The sequence below is a fragment of the Spinacia oleracea genome, chromosome 1 (assembly GCF_020520425.1).
Source record: "Spinacia oleracea cultivar Varoflay chromosome 1, BTI_SOV_V1, whole genome shotgun sequence".
NCBI classification, from domain to species: domain Eukaryota; kingdom Viridiplantae; phylum Streptophyta; class Magnoliopsida; order Caryophyllales; family Amaranthaceae; genus Spinacia; species Spinacia oleracea.
Window position 1 is genome coordinate 45,871,777 of NC_079487.1, and position 21,718 is coordinate 45,893,494.

Below are 21,718 nucleotides of genomic sequence, written 5' to 3' on the forward strand. Positions count from 1 at the left end.
TGGAATTGGCATTTGTCTATGTTGTAATAATATCGTGACAAGCAAGCTTAATCTATGTTTGTGTGTGTTTTTGCCATTTAATATTTAGCATTTGTCATATTAGTATAAAATACTGTCAAAGTTGACTAAGTTGAAATCTACTCACATGGGGTCGTAGGTGACTAAGTAAAGTTAAAAGGAATGTAATATAAATTACATCATTTTAACAACGTTATTACAATGGCAAAGATAAGCCATGAAACAAGCAAACCAATTGTAAAGGTTTTTTCGTTTCTTTTCGTATTGAGCAATTCAACTCGCATTTGACAAAGTTCATCCCTCATTTGTTGCACATCACTTTCAAGATCCTCCTTTCTCATCTTCAACTTTTGATATTTTGCCTCCACAATCTTCTTTTGAGCTTCCATTTCAGCTAAAATATGGTCCTTCTCAAAAAGTTGGTAACGCAAATCTTCTATTTCCTTTAACGGCACACTATTGTCACCTTCCCACCTAAAAAAATTGCATGGAGAATTCTAATTGAAAAAATATTAGAACAATAATTAGTATCAACGATATGATAAAAGTATAATTTTTAAATTTCAAGAACTTAACCATAAACTTACGGGCCATAAAGGACATGCATAAAAATTCTTGCCAATATTTGCACCTCGCTTGCAAGTTTGGAGAGGAGATTCCAAGTTATGATAACATTTCACCATTCCCCTACAACCCTTTCGTGAAACTGAACCAGACCGCGACTCATTTGACATAATATTGAAGACTCAAATTTAAGGAGGAATGAAGAGGGAGATAGAGAGGACATGAAAAATAAATGCATAAGCGGGGTGGTATTTATTAAGGAGGGTGGGTGGTAGGATTAAATTAAGATTGAGATTTAATAAAGTGAATAACTCTATTTCTTTTTTATATGTCAAATTTTACCAATGACGTACATACTGTCATATCTGGGATCTATTCTGTCATTTGTTACCTTATAGTCTTGCAAATAATTATCAAAAATATGAATAATCAAAATTTAGTCACCTACTTATTTACGTAAAGTATTTACAGTCATAGATATAAAATGTCAACGAATTAGATGGTTGTTTTTCAAAAACAATGCGTCTAGTAACCAACACATTTACAAAATGGCCTATATTTTCCCCATACTTATACGAATGGCGGGCCTTTAGTTTAATACCTTACAAAATGACCTTTATCTACAAAATGCAACGAATTGCCAATAATTTACAAAGTTGAGCCAATAATTAATTAGCCTAACAGCCCAAACTTTACTCTAACATCCTATTAATATGTCATATGAATTAGCAAGTGTTGGCATATACTGTCACATGATAGATAATTATTGTCACAATTTGGATTAGAGTTGTCATGAATCGTGCCGTTCTTTCAAAATAAATGTGTCGATACTCTGCAAAATGTGTCAGGAACGAGGGTTTACAAAAAGGTTTGTCAGTCTATCCAGGCGTCATGAATCCGTTTAAGCACGTCTTTCTTGGCGTCGTTGAAATCAGACATAATGTCTTCACATAATAGCCATTTCCTTTCTTCTGGAAAACTGGGTACCTATAATAATCCAAGTCACACGATAATTAACCGGGAATACATAGTGATTGATTTGTCATGTCATATAAGAAAAAAAAAAAGGTTACCGGATCCAGGCGAGTTCTTATCCTATCCGCATTCCGTTTAATACAAAGTAGCATCCACACACCACAGCTGTGCCTGGATAATAAATACTTACAATATAAGAACACTGTAAAAACATATAACACCATATGAACACGGTTAGTCATGTTCGGATGAAACACTAACCCGTCCTCTTGTTGCTCCATGGCCAATGATGTTCTACGCCATTCACTTGTGATTGTATCAGTAACCCACTCCGGATCTATGAATGAAAATGCAGTGTCCATCGCATAGGCCTGTATATTGTTGAAAATACTTAGCATACGATGAGGACATTTTACTAGAAAGAAATCTATTACTGGATAGGTGGTGCTGTGACATTGTACTAGAAAGATCCTTAGGTAAGTTTTTGCATACCAATTGGGTGACCTCTAATGAGTGAACATTCGCCGCATCGGTGGTGCTCAGTGAGTCCATTACTAGGATCTCTTGTCTATTCATTGAAAATGCAACACACCACCAGTGCCATTTGACTAGAACGGGCACAAACACCTTTAAAAACAAAACTTAGTCATCAGACAGTTTTCTATTAAAACAAAACACCATATTACAGTTTCTAAATTTGCAAGCACTAATACTAACCACATTTATTCTAGTGAGAGGTGTTCCACTCAGGTATTTAGTGTACCGTTGCGCAAGGCTGTTAATTTGATCAGAATCACCTTTGGCACCCACAACTAATGTCTGTCCCACACAAGTAAGAATATCAGTGAATGTTATAGGGGAGGGATGGGGGGAGGGGGGGAAAGACAAAGAAATTTGACATAGGCCTCACCCCAAATGCAGGATCCAACATGAAACGCCTACTCCGGTTTGGAAATTGTAATTTCCATGTTTCCTCATAGATCTGTCTTGCAACCCTCACATACTATGTTGAAATGTATTGTACATATTAAATTAGTTAAAAGAACATAATGAATAATAGATCTGTCTTGCAAGCTAGTACACAATGCATACCTGGTCAGTAACTTCACTATTACTTCTTACAACACCCATACTCAGGTTTGCGTTCACAAAATCTCCATCGAACTCCAACACTTTAGGTCCGACCCTTCAAGCACATCCAATGAATAATTAGTATAGCATAAAACATAACCCATGAAACAACAAACCATAAGAAATAAAGTAACTTACTTTCCATTCAGATTTCTAGATGACCCACTACTGTTGTCCATAACGAACTGGGCTATCATATCAACGTAGGCACGGATTTTTTTTGGCCGCCAAATCTGAATGTACGACTCAGTGAGCGTCGGGGAGGGTCCCATCATCCTCTTCTTGCGACTTTCCTTCATTTCACAAAACTTTTTTCTCATACGAAACCGCTCTTTCTTCAAACCTAGGGTGATGGGACGGGAGGAGTACTCTATTTCATTTTCCGAATCAAATGTGCCCACCTTTTCACTTACTTCAGGACTTGCTACAAAACTCTCGTCATTGTGGGTTGGAACGCTATTACCTAGATCAAGATATTAGAATCAGATTTAAGGTGGTTTAATATATATATATATATATAGTATATGCATGCTGTCATTGTCTTAATTCAATATGTAGTACTGCATTCAATAATATCTACAAGTTTGAAGAACCAAATTTCAGAATATCGCTGCATAGTGTGGTTTACCTGGATCAAGGTGCAGTGCGTCATCAGGTTGGTTCGGCTCGGTCTCATTTAGTGCCACTCCAGATTTATTTGTCCCAATCTGAGCTGATTCTTCAAGGTGCAGTGGCTCATCAAGGTGTAGTGCATCTTCAGAATTCTTTGTCCTTCTATTCTTCCTGGTGTACTGGTTCATCGAGATGGACTTCTCAATAACACTTATTCTCTCAGATGGTATATCAGGTTCTGCTAGTGTACATCAGTTAGTTTATTGTACTGTGCAAAAAATTATGAACAAATATACCAAATAACAGGACTGTACCTTGTGCTTTGGACTTTCCTTTGACCTTTTATGGAATGGATTTTGATGACCCACCACGTCTTCGTTTATTTTTGCCCGTGACATTTATCAAAACAGAAACGTCATAGTCATCCACGTCATTGGTGTCCAATGCAGCTTTCACGGCATTCATTAACTACAAAACATCAAGGTGCATCTTCAAATTTAAATTTAATCCAAACATTTACTGGCATATATGAATTTTGTCAAAAATGAATTTATATACTGTCATATATACTATCAAAAATGAATTTATATACTGTCATATATGAATTATATACTGTCATATATGAATTATATACTATCAAAAATGAATTCATATACTGTCATATATGAATTATATACTGTCATATATGAATTATATACTGTCAAAAATGAACTTATATACTGTCATATATACTATCAAAAACGAATTTATATACTGTCATATATGAATTATATACTGTCAAAAATAAATTATACACTGTCAAAAATAAATTATATACTGTCAAAATAGATATGTAACAAATATAAGATTAATGATTCAAGAAATTATAGCAGTTATAGTATCAAAAATGATTAGTGTATGATTCATCTATATAGTCCTAAGACTGGAAGCTGCTCGCATATCTCAAGTTCTAGTTATTCTTTGTTTTTAAGACAGGTAGTGATTTTTGCAATTTCGCTGAGCTCCCCTTCATGCAAATAGATTCCCAGGCTAAACTTTAAGGTTTTGCTATTAGGGGAACTTACAAGTGGAGTGGGACAATGATGATTGGCTAAAATAGCATTTCATCAGAGTCTGCATGATTTGCTAGTCAGTAAGGACATGTAGGCCCGGGCTGGGGGGAGAGGAAGGGTTAGGACGAGTGAAGGTTAAACCGATACATGTATGCTTACAGTAACTTCAGAAAGGAACACACACACACGCACAACAGCCTCTAACAAAATCGTGTGCACAAGAAGTTCTAACCTACATGTCAAATGGCTTTTAGGAGAGCATATTGTACATTTGTACTGTTGTTACTGAGGCGACTGTACAAAGTTGGGGGTTTTGATAGTTTCACAACTTCTAGTCCAGAGAGTCTATTCTAGATCTTCACTAGTTATACATGCTACTATTGTTGGTAAGAGTGAAGTGTAGAACCCGAAGGAAATGAGAAATAAGGGAAATAGTCATAGGTATAGGTGTGTATCAATAAAATGGAATATGAAAGGGAAAGGGAAAGGGAAAAGGGATACAATAACCATAAATAGCAATGCAAGAGTTAAGGTAATGTCATTGGATAAATGACAATGCATTAGTGAAGAATCAATAAAGTACAGCAGAGTTCTTGGCATGTTTTAATTATACAAGACAATGACCACCACCTCAGTCTCATGGGAATTTTCAGCTACATAATTACATTACAACACCAACAAGTTTTCAACTTTGCCATATTCTATCAAATAGTAGATGTATAGTGTCACCATGTAGATGTATACTGTCACAATGTAGATGTATACTGTCACTAAGCACAAATTTTGTCATATTAGTTAAATACAGTCACATAGGTGTATATACTGTCAAAAACAATAATATACTATCATATATATTTATATAGTATCACACTTAGTAAAGTTTGAGTTCACACTTCACTTGGTATCACACTTGGGTAAAGTTTGAGAATCTACTTATTGTAAATATAAAGGTAGCAGTTATTAATAATAAATTCAATAAACTCCATAAAATCACCTTATCAACCTCAGTCGAGGTTATCCTCTTCCCGGGCATAATATCCTTCATCATTGGATGGGTATGGCCGTAAGCGACATCAACACACTATGCACATACATTATAAATATTTTAATACAAGAAAAATATTATAAGTACGTTACGAATAACTAGACATTTCAATGAATATTACTTACCCCTACACACCCATAATCCCAGGATGGAAGACGATCCAGATTCTGTGCCTTATTCATCTCTTCTATTGTCCATACCCTCATTCTCGGAAACACACCCCAATCAACAGGCGGTCTCTTAAGTCGATCTAGGTAGAAAATCTGTCAACGCATAAACGTTACTTTCCAACTTTACTTTACAAAGAACCCAATTTTTAATGCAATCATATAAAAATATATGATAAAGTGGTATAGAGATATTAAATGCAATGATAAGACATGATTCATAAGGATTAAAAACTTACTGCCAGAAATATTAAGCATCCACCACATCCTCTAGCATAACCATCTGCGTAGAACCGTGTACTGAAGCTTCCAACAACATGCAACAATTGGTCAAGGACAAGGCTACACCAGTCATACTCGGAGGCTTCATGTGCAACAGCAACACAGTGGAAAAATTTCATACTCAGTCGATGACATGTGGTGGGGGTAAGTACCGAGTCTAAAGCAAGCAGCAAAAAGAGTCTCTTGAACTCGTTGTCATCTTCACAAGGACCCTCCACATATTCCATCAAAGTCTTTTTGGTTATGCCACCACCTTTCTTATGTACAGTCCGGTACTTATTCATAATGTCTTTTTCAAGATTCTCATCGACAGTTGTAGTTGGGACCGGTCTCGGTCCCATTGGAATCCCGAGAACCCAATGGACTTGAATGGGGTTTAGAGGAAACTGGACCTCGTCTGGAGACATAAAACACTTGAGAGTCACATCTACCCTTGTACATAGCCAATAGGTTAGGTTTGCCGGTAGCCTTTTATCAATCATACTAAATAGGCCAGCAAATCCCATCTCATTAACTAAGTTCCTTTTCCTATCATCGAACGCTCCTAATATTCTTCCAAGGGCCTCAACAGCACAGTTCTGATTAGGAGGCTGCATACACAAAAATAAGAATATCAGTTTCACATCACTCACACTAAGACATTCATTTAATGAAAGTCGTCAAAGTGGTCCTACCTTTTTATTCATCTCCTGAGAGCGTTTTTGAATAACTGTGTTAGCCGCCTTCATCATACCCCCCTTAGTGCTACTATTATCCTGAGTTAAATAACACAAATTAAATTATTTCAATTCTGGTAAACTCACTAGATATTCAACAAGGAAATGACCACTTACTCTACACACATTAGCAACCACCTTTGCTCTTTTAGGAAGCTTTTTTTTCTCGGGGGATGGCTGCATCCAAATAAGAATAAATGAAACAACTTCATAAGATCTATACAAGTAAAAAAACGGTAATGCTTGGAATTAAGTTACCTGTTCATCACTTTGACCGGTATATTCAGAATCACTTCCACTAGGCTCCTCATCAAAGTCGGTGTTATCGAAGTTTAACTATTATAAAACACATAAAAATTAACTCACAAATAACACCCATTTGACATATAAAGAAGATGGAGAGGGGAGGAACATACCTTTCTTGCACTTAGTTGTGGTTCTACCCTCCCTCGTCCACGACCCCTTCCTCGTCCACGGCCCCTTCCTCGTTCAGATAAACCTAATAATAATACAGAGTACAAAATTAGATGTACTGAGAATAGCATAAGTTTCTTACCAACTATGATATCTACTTTGTTACAGCAACAAAAGAACCATCAGCAACAAAGGGAACATACCCTTAGATACTTTAATCACATTGCATACAAAGATACTTTAAGTTGAAAGCCTACATTTCTTTCTCAAGGGTGGTTAATTTGTCTACCTAATACGGTATAACCTTTCATGTTTCTCTATTCTTATTGTAGCTTTTGTTGGCTTTGTATTTGCGCAATTTACATCAAGCTTGTAAATTTTAAGGTTTTAATCTGTTAAATACCATAAATTTTAAGGTTTTAATCTGTTAAATACCATAAATTTTAAGGTTTTAATCTGTTAAATACCATAAAAAACACTTGAAAAATGTTCAATATTAAGAAGTAAATGAGTAGGTAATACTTACAAATTTTCCTAATCCAAGATTAAGAATATTTTGTCTGATTTGAAAAGCACACTCACTGATTTCACAAGCATGGTCATAACTACAAGAAATCAGTTCATCAGTTTTAATCATGATTTAGCTAATTGAAAGCCTTAACCCTAAACAAAATTTAATCCTAGCACCCAAATACAAATACCCAATTCGATGAAATTCAAAGTATATGGCCATAATTAATCAACAATTCATACGACTACTGTATAATCAATTTCAAATCAGAAACTAACCACATTAGGACATGATATAATCACACACTAATCAAATTCTAACAAATTAAATAATTAACCCAAATAAAAATTGAATAAACGAAAGCAAACTCAGTAATCAAATTCTAACAAATTAAATAATAACCCAACTGAAAATTCAATTAAAGAAAGCAAACCCAGTAATCAAACCACAGAAATTAGCAAATTTATCAAGAACACAAGGAACGGAGAACATACCACAGTGATTGACAAGAGTCGGCATGAGTGAAATTGAATTGAAAAATCAAGAAAAATATCCAAATTGAAGAGAAACCCAGCAATAAAAAACAAAACCCAGAAGAGTTGATCAAGATTAACTGCAAAGACACAGCTATATTTGGGTATCCGTTCCTTGTGTTGATCAAGATTAACCTAAAACAACAGTTTCTAAACGCTTGATCAAAACCCAGAAGAGTTGATCAAGATTAACCTAAAACAAAAGTTTTCTAAACGCTTGAGATCGAAAACATAAGAACCTGTTGCTCAGTCCTCAATGAGATAGTTTCATCCAAAGCCGAGCAGAATATTAGGCCATACATTTGATTATCAATGAAAATTTGTGCGAGAAGAAAGCAAATGAAGAACACATATGAAAAGGCAGCAATTGACGATAATTTTACTAAAACCCCCAAATTTACTAAAACCCTGGAATAAACCCCCAAATTTACTAACAACCATCAATTGACGATAATTTTTATTTCGTCAAGAAGACAATTTCAATAATCAATTAAAGAACTTCAACAACAACCCATTAAAATTGAATTACTCAACAAATTAGATTTGAATTACTAACCTCCAGCCATATATTGAAGGCGACTTTCGTATTTGAACAGAGAAGGAGAAGAAAACTTCGTTTTTGAACTGAGAAGAGAGGAAACGGCTTGATGGTGGTTGTCGGAGAGGTAACGGCTTCGTCGGAGAGGATTTGGCTATGTCGGAGAAGCATAAGCAAGAGAGAGATTGAGAGCTCAGGGATGAGGAACGAAGAGCAGTAACTTTTGAAGTTACTTTGTTGACAAAGTTAACATTACCTGTAAAATGACACTTTTGCCCTGGGTATGGAGCCAAAAGATCGCTGGTTACCAGCGATGTAGCACGCCTCAGCCCATAACTTAAGCCCAAAAAGCTAGGAGAGGGGATTAGCTTGTTTGTTATTGTTATCCTCACAAAAAAAAAAACTCAATCACAACCTTTTTCGCCACTCTCCCCTCTTATTCCTCTTTCTCTCTCTCTATTCTGTTGCCGCCGTCGCTAGCTACACTGCAAAAGCACCAGGCTGAACAACACCCGCAACAATGGCGAACTACGACCTAACACCGAGAATCGCGCCGCATCTAGACCGTCATCTGGTGTTTCCGCTGCTCGAATTTCTCCAAGAACGTGAAATGTACTCGGAAGCTCAGCTCCTTAAGAATAAGATCGAGCTTCTTAGCAAAACTAATATGGTCGATTACGCGATGGACATCCATAAGAGCCTCTACCACACTGATGACGTTCCTCAAGGTGGTTTTTCTCTTTCCTAGGGTTTTTGATTCTGTTCGATTCTGTTATTGTTCGCTTGAGTTTTTGGATTCGATTTGAGGTTAATTTGGAATTGTTTGTTTTTTGAGTTTAGAGATGGTGGATAGGAGAGTAGAGGTTGTTGCGAGATTGAAGTCTTTGGAGGAAGGTGCGGCGCCTTTGGTTTCGTTTCTTCAAAATGAGGATAAAGTTCAGGAATTGCGTGCTGATAAACAATATAATCTTCAGATGCTCAATGAGCGTTACCAGGTTTAATTTGTTTTTTGTTGAAATTGTCGAAGTAAAATTTTTCATAAGTTTATTTTTCAATAATTTCTAATTGTTTGAATAGTTGTCATCTATTGTTATCTAGTGTGTAATTTGGTTAGCTTGATACTAATTCTAGTTGCTTCTGTAGTGTATTTTTCCCCGAATCATTTCGTTCTTATCCGCCTTCCTATGGTGAGGTGTGTGTTGGGTTGCGATGCGTAGGGGATGGGGGTAGCTTTATACTCTCTGTAGTGAAGAGGGGTTTCCGTGATTACTCTTTTTGGCAGGCGGTATTGATGTTTAGTTATTGAAAGTGTTGTGGACAAGTTGGCTAACTGGAAAACTGCAAGGCAGTTGCTAGCAAATCCCAACTAAAAATATCCAGTTTTGTTTCATGTTTGACTTAATTAAATTGGCTGGTAGTTCTAATTGTTCTATAGCTGATTTTTTCCGACTAGTTTCGTATTTCATACCTTGTATTCAATTGTTTTTTTTGGTCGTTGGAAGAGGAAGAGGAGGGGAGTTATGCTGTCCGCGGTGAAGAGGAGGTATTTCTATGGTTCTAGTTTTAGTAGAATATGCCTTTTAGGTTTAGATTTTGGTTCTGTTGTGGGCTTTATGTGTGTGTATGTTTGTAATTGTACTCGTTGTTGCTTCCTTGTACAATTACCAAGTGTTTGGCTTTGTCTAGCTGTGAGTCTGCGACTATCCATGTTTTTAGGTACTTTTGAAAAAAAAATTGGTGGGTTTCTGCATTAGTGGTGGTTGGTGAAGTCACTTTGAAGGGTTTCTTAGGGGCTTTGCACAATAATTTTGACTTTTAGTTGGGGGTTTTACTATCGTATTTTATATTTTTACTTCATACACAGATATATGCCTCTCATCTTTTGTTTCAGACCCCAACTTCGTTGCCGCAGAGAGAACTTAGGGAACATTATGTTCATGGTCACTTGAGTTCCGTTGCTGGAAAACAATAAATGTCATAGCACTTTCCATGTTTCATATCCCTGCATCAGCAACTTCTTCTTTTGGTTGTAGAGAGAAGCCTTTGGACATTTCATTTCTTCCTAAAATTATATCTCTTTTACAGTGCTCTTGAAACATTAATTATGTTTCTCTTTTTTTTGATTGGATGGCCGATCCAATGGGTTCTCAGCTAAAAGAATTTCATATGAGGACTCTATTTCACCCGGCCAACAAGTGAACTTTTTGTTGGGCAGCCTGGAGAATTGCTTCCATGTTATTATTACTTGAGCATGGTCAAACTCAGACTGCCCTAAATATTTCTATAGCAGCAACGATATTTTAGTAATATGGTTGTCCTGGACTCCTGGTCGCTTTAATTTTTTAGATTTTATTTTCTTTGTTTGATTTAGTGTGGCTGCAAGTCTCTTTTCCACACGGTTTTCAGAAGACAAACAAACGAAGACAGTATGGGTTGATTTGCATGGTTAGAAAAGTGAAACCAGTGCTCTTCTAAGACCCTGCAGAGTGCAGACAATTATTTAACTAATTGTGGGTTGATGTGGATCTCTCTTGTTTGAATTTTAAAGAAAATGATGAACAATATTGGGTTTGTTCCTTTGTAGGTGAGTATAGGTTTTTTATAGTTTGTTGGCTTTCAGCTTACGAATGCCAAATAACCGGAGCATGGATAAGCAAAACTGAGTTTCTGGCCATGTAAATATGTGGTGTTTAAAATTCTTCAATTTTTTTTTATAGTAAAATTTCTTTAGTTATTATTAGCATGTTGCCGATTTTATATAAAAACAAATGTTACATAGTTGATAGTTGTTTATAAATTATTAGAGATGCTTGTATGGTTGTGCTTCTACCGACTGAGAATAACTTTCACTAATGTATTAAAGTTGTGGTTGACAAACAAAGAAGTTGGAACAAAATTTATGGACTTTTTGAGAAAATATCCCATAAAAGAAAGGAGTAACAAAAAATGGTGGGTTAATGAAAAGACAAGAAGCCGGGGTCCCCAAGAACCCTAGGAGACAGAAAATATAAAGCATTAAACGCCATACCGCCAACCGCCTCCTTCTTAGAAAAGGAAGTCTTAAGAAAAATATACATACCCTTACAACAACCACTGTTTTTTCTTTCCATTCGTATTAGTAACGATGTGATGCGCAAGAGTAAGGCTCATCGCTATATTTGCTTTGCTCAAAGTTTTTTTTATTTGTTTTTTCTTATTTTAAAGAATGTGTTTGTTTTGATAAATTTGTATATATTGAAAGAAATCCCAATGATGAAAAAATTTAGTAATCTAAAGAGAAGAGTAGGTAGTGCAATATCCCAGTCTTGAAAACTAAAGGAGATGCTCCCATTTTGCTAATTTGCAATTGGTTTAGAGGTACTCTGTTTTCCCGACCCTTTGGCTTCCTGCTTGCCTTCACCCTGTGGAAACTAGGCTTTTCTGAGGGATTTTTATTGTCTTTGCTTCTTTCGCTCTCCATTAATTGTTCTTTGTTGACTGGATGGCCGATCCAATGGGTTCTCAGCTAAAAGAATTTCAATTCAAATGAGGATTCTATTTCACCCGGCCTACAAGTAACTGTTTGTTGGGGCAGCCTGGTGAATGGACACCATAACTTATCATGGTGAAACTCAGACTGCCCTAAATATTTCGATAGTGGCAACTATATGTTACTGATATGATTTTCCTGGTCGCTTGGATTTTTTTGGTTATTTTTTTGGTTTGATTTGGTTTTGAAGATGGCTACAATTGCAATACTCTTTTTCACGTGGTTATCAAAAGATAAAAAATCAAGACGGCATGAGATGATTCACATGGTAAAAAAGTGAAACTAGTGCTCTTATAAGAACCCTGCAGACGAGTATGTTACTAATTGTGGTCCTTGTACAAGTTCTGCCCCTTCTTGTTTAGGTTAATAATTTTGAGGATAGTATCACTCTTCTACGTAATCTACTTCCTTTCCTAGCGGAACTGGTGAAGTTTGTAGGCTTGTAGCTAGTTTGAGCTTTCCTTCCGTAGCTGTTGCTATGGATCAAGTTAGTTCTGTTTTCTGTTATCAAGTTGCACTGTTTTACTGTAAGGCCTATTTTGGATGGCTGATGCTTGGAGCTTTTTTATTGTGCAAGGAGGGGTAGGTTGTGGTCTTCTCTCGCTTTTGGTGAAGCAATTTTATGAGCAGTTAAGTCTATGCAGCAACATATTTGACTAAAATCTGGAATTTATGATTGCTGTGGAATGGAAAATAGATGTTGAAGTTGTTATGTAGTATTTTTTAAGTGGGAAGTATCTATTTTATCCAACGTGGCAGACTTTTTATGTGGGACTTTGTGACCAGTTTCTAGTTTTAGTTTTTGTTGGACCATAGTTATAGTTTGTTTATCTTTTGCTCTTGTGCAACATGATTTTGATTTCTGTGATTACTTTTTCTCTGGGCATATTCTAAAATCACATTGTTGGAGTTTATCAGATTGGTCCAGAACAGATTGAGGCGTTGTATCAGTATGCAAAATTCCAATTTGAATGTGGGAACTACTCTGGGGCAGCTGATTTTCTGTATCAGTACAGAGCCCTCTGCACCAACAGTGAAAGAAGTCTCAGTGCATTGTGGGGAAAGCTTGCAGCTGAAATATTAATGCAAAACTGGGACATTGCCCTTGAGGAACTTAACCGTTTGAAAGAGATAATTGATTCTAAGGCCTGTTTCTTTGTCAGAATTTGGTTGTTTTGTTTAGATCCTGTTGTTGTGTTGCATGTTTGCTGATGATCATTTTGTGCTGCAGGCTTTCCCATCGCCTTTGAATCAAGTGCAGTGTAGAATTTGGCTGATGCACTGGAGCTTATTTATCTTTTTTAACCATGACAACGGCAGGACTCAGATAATTGACCTGTTTAATCAGGACAAGTAAGTCTCTCATTCGTATTTATTTCTTTAATTTTGGTAAGTCGATTTCCATCCCCCCCTTGTTGTGAAGGCCTGTTGCTAATAGAATATCACTTCTTTAGGCAACACACACTTTAGCATGAGAAGTGCTTCTTGCTCAGTCTTTTTGTTAGAAAAGTTTCTTGTCATTTGTTGTTGTTGTGGTACTTGTGATTTTGCTTTGTACCTTTTGAGTTTGGTGCCTCAGTTTGTTGTTTGTGCCAGTAAATTTGGCAGACTTATCCTTGAATCAAACAAAATAAATTATCTTGCAGGTATCTTAACGCTATTCAAACAAATGCCCCCCATCTTTTGCGTTATCTAGCAACTGCATTCATTGTTAACAAGAGGAGGAGGCCGCAGTTCAAAGACTTTGTTAAGGTCATTCAGCAGGAGCAATGTTCTTACAAAGATCCCATCACTGAGTTTTTGGCATGTGTGTATGTCAATTATGACTTTGATATGGCACAACAAAAGTTGAGGGAATGTGAAGAAGTAAGAATCTTCTTCCTCTTTAGCTTCTTTTGCTCAATCCCCCTGTTAGCCGTGTAAGCTCCAGTCATACTATGGAGTGAACCGGACATGGTCTTTTTATTTTTTAATGCCTGTGGCATTTCATAAATTTTGTTGTGATCTCAGATTTTTCTTCCCTGTAGATGTCATTAGGCAATGTCTCTATCCCATTTCCGAAGTAATTACTGATTTAGTGCTAGTGTTCAAAACTTCGAGTGCGCAAGTTCAATAAAGAAACAAAAGATTTCCCAAAATACTCCCTCTTCCCTGCTACACATCTGCAAATTGACTTTTGCCAAATGTTAAGCGTAAGTGTGTCTAATGAGTGGAATTTTAGTATGTTGGGAACAAAGATAATTTGGATTTGGTAAATATACATTCATTAATTAACTACAGGGGCAAGTTTTATTGTACCCCAAAATAGAAAGGCGGGAAAATACAACGGGCTAAAGGAGTATGAAACAGTGTCTGGTTGTCTAATCGGTGTCCTTTCTTTCTATTGTTTATCCATGAAAAGTAGTGGGAAATAACTAACAGATCATGATCACAAACATAAAATTTGTCATATTAGCTAGAGGGACAACTTCAACACAAGTTCTTATTTTGTTTCATGAGCATAGTGTGGGAGTACTAGTCTGGACTTGAGTTTTTGTGTCCCTCCATCGTAACTTGATAAAGAAGTTACAAAACATGGTACTAAAATTCCAGCATAATTTTGATTCTAACCTCTTTAGAGACTACTTTTCTTATTTTGTACTGCTTACACTTCTCATTTTCTGCACTGTTGTTTTTAGGTCATACTAAATGATCCATTTCTTGGAAAACGAGTTGAGGAAGGCAATTACACTACTGTCCCATTAAGGGATGAGTTTTTGGAAAATGCCCGGCTTTTCATGTGTGAAACCTATTGCAGGATACATCAGCGCATTGACATGCGGTATGTTTTTGTTTTATGATTTTACCTGTCTTGTTTCAGGGAATAAAGATGCACTTCATTTTGAATTGTACTTTTATGGTAAATGACTGATATGGATCCCGTAGTTTTTTTCAATTACATGACTATGTGAAGGGATTATGGTGTTTCTCACTTGCTTGCCTCCCCTGTAATTTTGAAGAGTTTCTTAATGAGAGTCGTGGAGTATCGAGTGTCTGGTTGACTTCAAATATTGTTACTAACAAAGTTACAATACTTGGTGAAGTTTGTGTAATTTGGATGTGAATTGTCAAAGTGCTTGTCTGAAAATTTTGTCGAGTATCTTCTGTTAGCCCCTTTGCTTGTGCATTTTATGGAGTATATAGACTAACCATATTAAATGAAGTTGTAGGAAAGTATAAAATTTTAGATATTTATTTTTGACTAATTTGTATTTATCAGAGTCCTCGCTGAGAAATTGAATTTGAGTTATGAGGAAGCAGAGAGGTGGATTGTGACTCTCATACGCTCTTCTAAGCTTGATGCCAAGATCGACTCTAAATTGGGCACCATAGTGATGGAACCAAATTACCCTAATGTGTAAGAATAACATTTCCCTATTGTTTTAATGCCTTTCCCCTCGTTTCCCTTTCCTTTTGTGGAATGTAGCTTTGCAATATTAACTGTCTCTATTTCTTTTCCAGGTATGAGCAGCTCATTGATCACACGAAAGCGTTGTCAGGACGTACATACAAATTAGTGGGTCAACTTCTTGAGCAAGGACAAGCACAAACAGCAAGGTAGTTTTCAACTAGGAAGTTGCTGTGGGTGTTTAAGTTCGTGACTTTGTGTAGATGAGATCTCGTAACATCTGTCTTATTGATTTTGTTTTCGTATTAGCAACACCTGCTTAAATCAGAAATTTTGCGGGAAAGTTGGCTGATTTTGTTATTTTTGATCTCTTTTCGTAAAATGCATACTGCAGTTTTGCATGGAGCATGTCTTTTGTTTATTACGGAGTATGTATTTATGCAGTTGATCACTCTGACTTGTGAGTTGTGACAGAAAAACATAGGATTTTAGAAGAGAAAAAAGGAAACCATAATTCATACTCGTACATTCACTACATTGTAGCTCGATGTTAACTTTTATACCTATGTTGCTGTTTGTTGCAAGGGGTTGCTGACTTCCACACTGATCTGGTTACACAGATCTGTTTTACTTTATGGTTGTATGTAAAATAATTGACGTGTGTCGTCCACGTAATGACATAATGTCTTAAGATGGCACATCAATTTATCACTGTAACTACAGGAGTTGTCGATGTTAAAGAGAACATGATTTCATTACTCCCTCTAAATAATGTTTTTCCATTCAGAATCTCGACACTATTCATAATGGAAGATAATCTTATGAGTTACTTTCAATGTATAAGAAAAGACATAGTCATGTGGGATCTTGTTTGATTTGTCTCAATGAGTATTTTGACAATATGAAAATTTTATAATTTTTAATAACACATAAATAGAGATATTAACGAGGTTGTGCATTGGCATATATGTCAAAGGGAAATGGGAAAAACATTTAGATTCGGGGGAGTATAATGGAAGGGTTTAAGCAAAACATAATGATTTTTCCATGTACAACATTTTAAGAGAAAGTACAATTTCAAGCTAGTTTTCCTTTGGAGAGTTATGAAAAATGATTTAATTCTTGTGTAAGTCAAATATTGATGTTCCATTGGTAAGCACTTTTAGCCACTTTACCCACTTTTAATCATTAGGTGTTAATATGGTAACTCACCTTAAATAATTAGGAGTTTTTGGCAGGGAGCTGAAAGAAAATATAAGGTGGACAAAGTCACTAATATTGAAACGTTAATCTGATTAACGTATGAGTCTCAGCTCCTGAAATTATTATTTTTCTTCAAAAAAAGAATTAATAGTAAGAATCCTAAATATTGAAAATATACCCTAATACAATGTTTTTTTCTTTTTTTGACGGGAAGAAAAATATCATTAATAATGAGTCATACGACATCTACAATGATAAAATAGATCTGCATATCCCAGATTCAAAGAAAATACATAACTATTACAATCAAAACAATTACTATTCTGCTTCTTAAAACACAGCTCTTACTCCACCACTTCTAACTTGACGCGAGTAGTGATTTTCGATGTTTTCGCATCTTTACTAAGTAGAGTCATCCGCAATCTGCACACGAATTGCTCCGATCGACGAGTTGATAATAAACCCTAAACATGTATGAATCCAAATCTCCTTCCCAATATATGAAACCCATTAACATTCTCATTCATGGATGAAAATCAAGAACCTAGAAAAATCTAGGAAAACCCCAAATAAATTGGGAACAACTCAAGAATAAATTGGGAACAAAACCAACGTAAAAGAAACAAAAAAAGACAAACAGGAAGAGAAAACAGTGGAAAAAAAAGAGTCGAATCTAATTTCTGAAGATATTAGACTATTTCCGACCTAAACGGCCAAAAAAAGTAAAACCCCTTGGAAATGAGTGAGAAGGAGAGAGGGGGAGAAAAAGGAGAGAGACCTATTACCCTAATACAAAGTTATTATGTTCTTTGTGGAAAAGAATATCACCCTTGTCAACGGAAGTCACTCATCACGATGACCTACGGTATGTGATGCTTCCTTATGTTTTTCTTTTTTCTTATTGATTTCCTTGAATTTGATTATCGATTGTAAATTGTATGATAAATTGTTATCAATTTTACTTCTTTGGTTCTTATATATAATCCGAGTATGATGATTCTTGCTCTTATTACGTGACATGTGAAGAACTTCATGATGTTAATGATTTTAAAAACACCGAATATTTAACAGTAGTATTCAAAGAAATGCAGGTGATCTGTGACAACATTGCTAGCTTTTTTTTTTTGACGGGAACATTGCTAGTTTAAATATGGAGCACAAGGTAAACATTTCTTTTTAAGTTTTCAGGATATTGGTTTTTGTATTAAAAATATTTTTAGATTCATAACATGACGTATTTATATTTAAGAATATTTATTTTATAATTTATGGATCTCTACCGCACAAAAAATACAAGTATATTGCATTAGACATCAAAAAAATATTTCCTTCAGGAAGGAAAAAAATTACAAAATAAAAAAACTAACAAAGAATTAAAAACTACTACTAACTTGTACGGAGTATATACATCATATTAAGGGAGTTATTATTCGTACAATATCGACTAACAGTTTAAAAAATCATTATCAGTATATTTATTTATTTGTAATTATTCTTACAAAGAAAATAATTATAAATGTATAAATATATAGGTAAGCTACTAAAAGTTTTAGGTACTTAAAAAACCTAGTTCTATTAATCAGGCAATACAAATCGCCACATTGTCAGTTTCAGCAACTTATCACTTTCAAGTACTAACTTATCAGTTCCAGTTCAATTTCAGCTAGTGTTGCCAAACAAAGTCTGAAAGAAAAAAAGTTGTTTTTCAGGAAAATGTTTTACTCCAAACCAAACATTCCCTTAAATTAGCCTGGCCGTTCATATGATATTTGAAAAATTAGTGGGGTGTTACTGCAGAGATGAGATACGCAGTATTCTATATTTCTATCCAACCTTTTATTGCTTCAGACCATTCCGCAATTACATTTGATAGCGAGGTTGTTTTATTAAAAATCAAGACCAAACCAAATTGAAAATTGGTGTCTTCAATTTGAGGAAGTTTGCAAATTAGTTGATGAAGTTTGGGAGGGTAATTTTAATGGCTCACCTATGTTTTTACTTTCCCAAAGGCTAGTTAACCTTCGCCTCAAAATTAAGCCGTGTTGTCTGAGGAATAAGAAATTCTAGGGTGTTAACTGGAAAGAAATGCAAATGTGCAAAATTTTGACCAAGCAGTGGAATACATTGACAAAGTTGACAATGCATTTTCTGAAGCTTCTATCAAAGTTCAATTTTGGAGACAAAGAATGAAGGAGCGTTGGGTGGTAGATGGGGATTTACCGACATCTTTGCTTTATTCTAGAGTTAAGGTGAGACAGAATAAGAATGAAATTTTAACTCTTAAAGATCAAAGTGGTACTTGGATTGAGGGGTAACAACAAGTTCAGGGGATAGTGGTTGATTCTCTCAAGAATGTTTTCAATAGCGATATCGTTCTGCCACATAATGATGATATTGAAATGGTTATAAGGGAATTAGGGTTGCCACAAATTTTAATTGATCAGGTTTATTGGCTAGAAAAGTCTTTCACGAATAAAGAAATTCGGGGTGTTATGTTTTTTATTGGTGACTCAAAATCTCCAGGTCCTGATGGTTTCACCGCTGGATTTTTCAAAAAGCATTGGATTAGGGTAGGATTTTCGGTGTGTGAGGCCGTTCGTAGTTTCTTGACTACGGGTCACCTCCTTAAAGAGTGGAATCATTCTTTGTTGGTTATGATCCCAAAAAGAGATATTCCAGAGGATACAGGACATCTAAGGACAATAAGCCTTTGTAATACGGTGTACAAATGTGCTTCAAAGTGTCTGGTCACGCGTTTTAGGTTGGTACTTCATAACATTTTTACTCCTAATCAGCATGCTTTCATATCGGGAAGATTCATGGCTGATAACATTCTCCTAAGCCATGAGGTTATTGAAAAAAATTAATTGTCATCATAGGGGTGGAAGCTACCTTGCATCTCTAAAAATTGATATGAGCAAGGCCTATGATAGAGTGCATTGGGATTTCCTTCTCCTAATTCCAAGAGCATATGGATTTCCACAACATTGGATCCAATTGATACATCAATGCACTTCGACGGTGTCGTAAAAAGTTCTTATGAATGGGCATACTTCAAATCAGTTTAGACCAAGATGTGGAATTCGTCAAGGAGACCCGTTATCTCCCTTTTTGTTTCTCTTCTGCATGGACATTTTGTCTCGAATGCTTCAGTTAGGAAGTGATCTAAAGCAGTTTAAAGGTATAAAACTTACTAGGAGGAGGTCGGAAATGACTCATCTTTTCTTTGTGGATGATGCTCTACTTTTTTCACTGCGACGAAGGATAGTTGTGTTGCAGTCTCAAAAATTCTACACCGATTTGGGGGAATTTCAGGGAAACAACTCAATTTGCAGAAGTCCTTTTTTAAACTTAGTCCTAATACTCCTACTGCGGAGTGATAACAATTCAAAGAGGTTTTGAGAATGGAACTAGTCCAAAATTTTGGAATACACTTAGGGGTTCCAATTGATTTGTCGGGTAAAAAATATACTAATTTTCAATTTTTGGTGGATAAGGTTGCGGGGAAGATCTCAGCTTGGAATTCTTGCAGGCTTTCTCAATCCCAGAAGTTAGTTTTGATTAATTCTGTGATAATAGCGATGGGTTCTCATGTTTTCAGTTATATGGAGGTTCCTTTGTCAATTACGTCGAAATTAGATTCCATTATCACCAGGTTTTTTTTGGGCTGGTAAAGCGAGCAAATGTTTACATTGGGTTAAAAGGAATATTCTACAATTACCTCGTGGTCTTGGAGGTTTGGGAATTAGAAGTACCTCTTTTTTAAATAAGGCTTTACTTATGAAACAAGTTTGGCGGTTGAATAATAACCCTAAATCATTGTTGGCTGAGATAGTAGACCAAAAGTTTTTGAAGCCACTAAGGACATGAAATCATGCTCTACTGGTAGGTCGTGGTCTCTCTTGGGGTATACGAGGAATAGGAAGAGCTAGCAACCACATTCTCAGAGGTTGTAATTGGAAAGTTGGAAATGAGAAACGAATAGTTGTAGGGAGAGGTAATTGGGTGAACTGGGAAACCCCTATTTTCAGCTCTTCGGTCACTCTAAGGCAAGCCAAGGATTGGAAGGTGCATCACTTTATTCTTCCGTCGGGTGAAGGTTGGAACCATAGGAAAATTAACTCATGTTTGAGTTTGAAGACGCTCGAAGAATTGTGGGAATAAAACTTCCTTCAACTGATGCCGAGGATTTGCTTTACGGGAAATTTCATAAATCAGGGAATTTGACGGTGAAAACAACCTATGCAATGCTCGCAGTGGAGGAGGCTAATGACTGTGGGCTGGATACGAGCAATGATTTTTACAAATCACTTTGGTCCATGAAAATCCTTCCTAAGTGGAAGTTGTTCCTTTGGAAACTTCTTCACAATGGAATTGCTACTAAGGTAAATCTCGGGAGAAGGGGAATCCAATTGTCTATGCTTTGTGATTTTTGTAATGCAGGGGAAGAAGATATTCAACATCTTTTTCGATTATGCGATGTTGCACAACGAGTTTGGAGGAGTGGATCACTAGCTATCCATTCAAATCATAACGGAACCATGTCTTTCACATAATGGTTTTTGTTTTATATCCGACCATTTCAACGTCAGGATGGTAAGAACAACCCGAGATGTGTTTATTTTGTAAGCACATTTTGGGGTTTATGGTTGGTTAGGAATAATCGCATTTTTAGAGGGGAAGCGACTACTCCTTCTATGGTTCACGCTTTCATTAAGCAAGGAATGGATCAACATGGAATTTTGCAACAGCAACGTATACCTTTCTTAAGGGTTATCCATCCTCCTGAAGTGGATCCTGTCTATCCTCCAAGGTTTTTTGGGGTAATCTTAGCTGAAGATGAAAACCAAGGGCCGGCTACCATAATTGTGATTGATGGATCTTGGCACAAGAATACTAGGAATGCAGGTATGGGTTGGTTTATGGATAACCAACATTTTCCTAGTCAAAAAATTTTAGGCGGAGCTCATGCAGGCTCGGCGGATTCAGCCCTTCACACAGAGGTTATGGCCTGTCTACTTAGCTTGCGATGGGTGTCAC

General features: G+C 36.0%; 1 protein-coding gene and 1 long non-coding RNA gene across 2 annotated transcripts; one reads left to right on the top strand and one right to left on the bottom strand.

Moving 5' to 3' along the window:
• Nucleotides 1-6,820: 6,820 nt before the first annotated feature.
• LOC130465888 (uncharacterized) lies at nt 6,821-8,803 on the bottom strand. Its single transcript, XR_008925927.1, has 3 exons — nt 8,577-8,803; nt 6,979-7,061; nt 6,821-6,898 (listed from the first exon to the last, which is right to left on the bottom strand). It is a non-coding gene; the product is annotated as an uncharacterized lncRNA (long non-coding RNA).
• Nucleotides 8,804-8,929: 126 nt separating this feature from the next.
• On the top strand, nt 8,930-16,010 carry LOC110805615 (eukaryotic translation initiation factor 3 subunit E-like). The gene is made up of 8 exons (XM_022011235.2): nt 8,930-9,286; nt 9,399-9,553; nt 13,006-13,233; nt 13,319-13,440; nt 13,734-13,953; nt 14,766-14,908; nt 15,347-15,484; nt 15,589-16,010. Exons 1-8 carry the CDS (start codon nt 9,079-9,081, stop codon nt 15,686-15,688), a joined length of 1,314 nt encoding a protein of 437 aa, XP_021866927.1. The 5' UTR covers nt 8,930-9,078; the 3' UTR covers nt 15,689-16,010.
• The last annotated feature ends 5,708 nt before the right edge of the window (nt 16,011-21,718 follow it).

Excerpts from the sequence above, each read along its gene's own strand:
- LOC110805615 (XM_022011235.2), top strand. The coding sequence starts at position 9,079 with ATGGCGAACTACGACCTAACACCGAGAATCGCGCCGCATCTAGACCGT. Across the intron at positions 9,287-9,398 it reads CACTGATGACGTTCCTCAAG|AGATGGTGGATAGGAGAGTA; the intron begins GTGGTTTTTCTC and ends TTTTGAGTTTAG. Across the intron at positions 15,485-15,588 it reads GAACCAAATTACCCTAATGT|GTATGAGCAGCTCATTGATC; the intron begins GTAAGAATAACA and ends TTTCTTTTCCAG.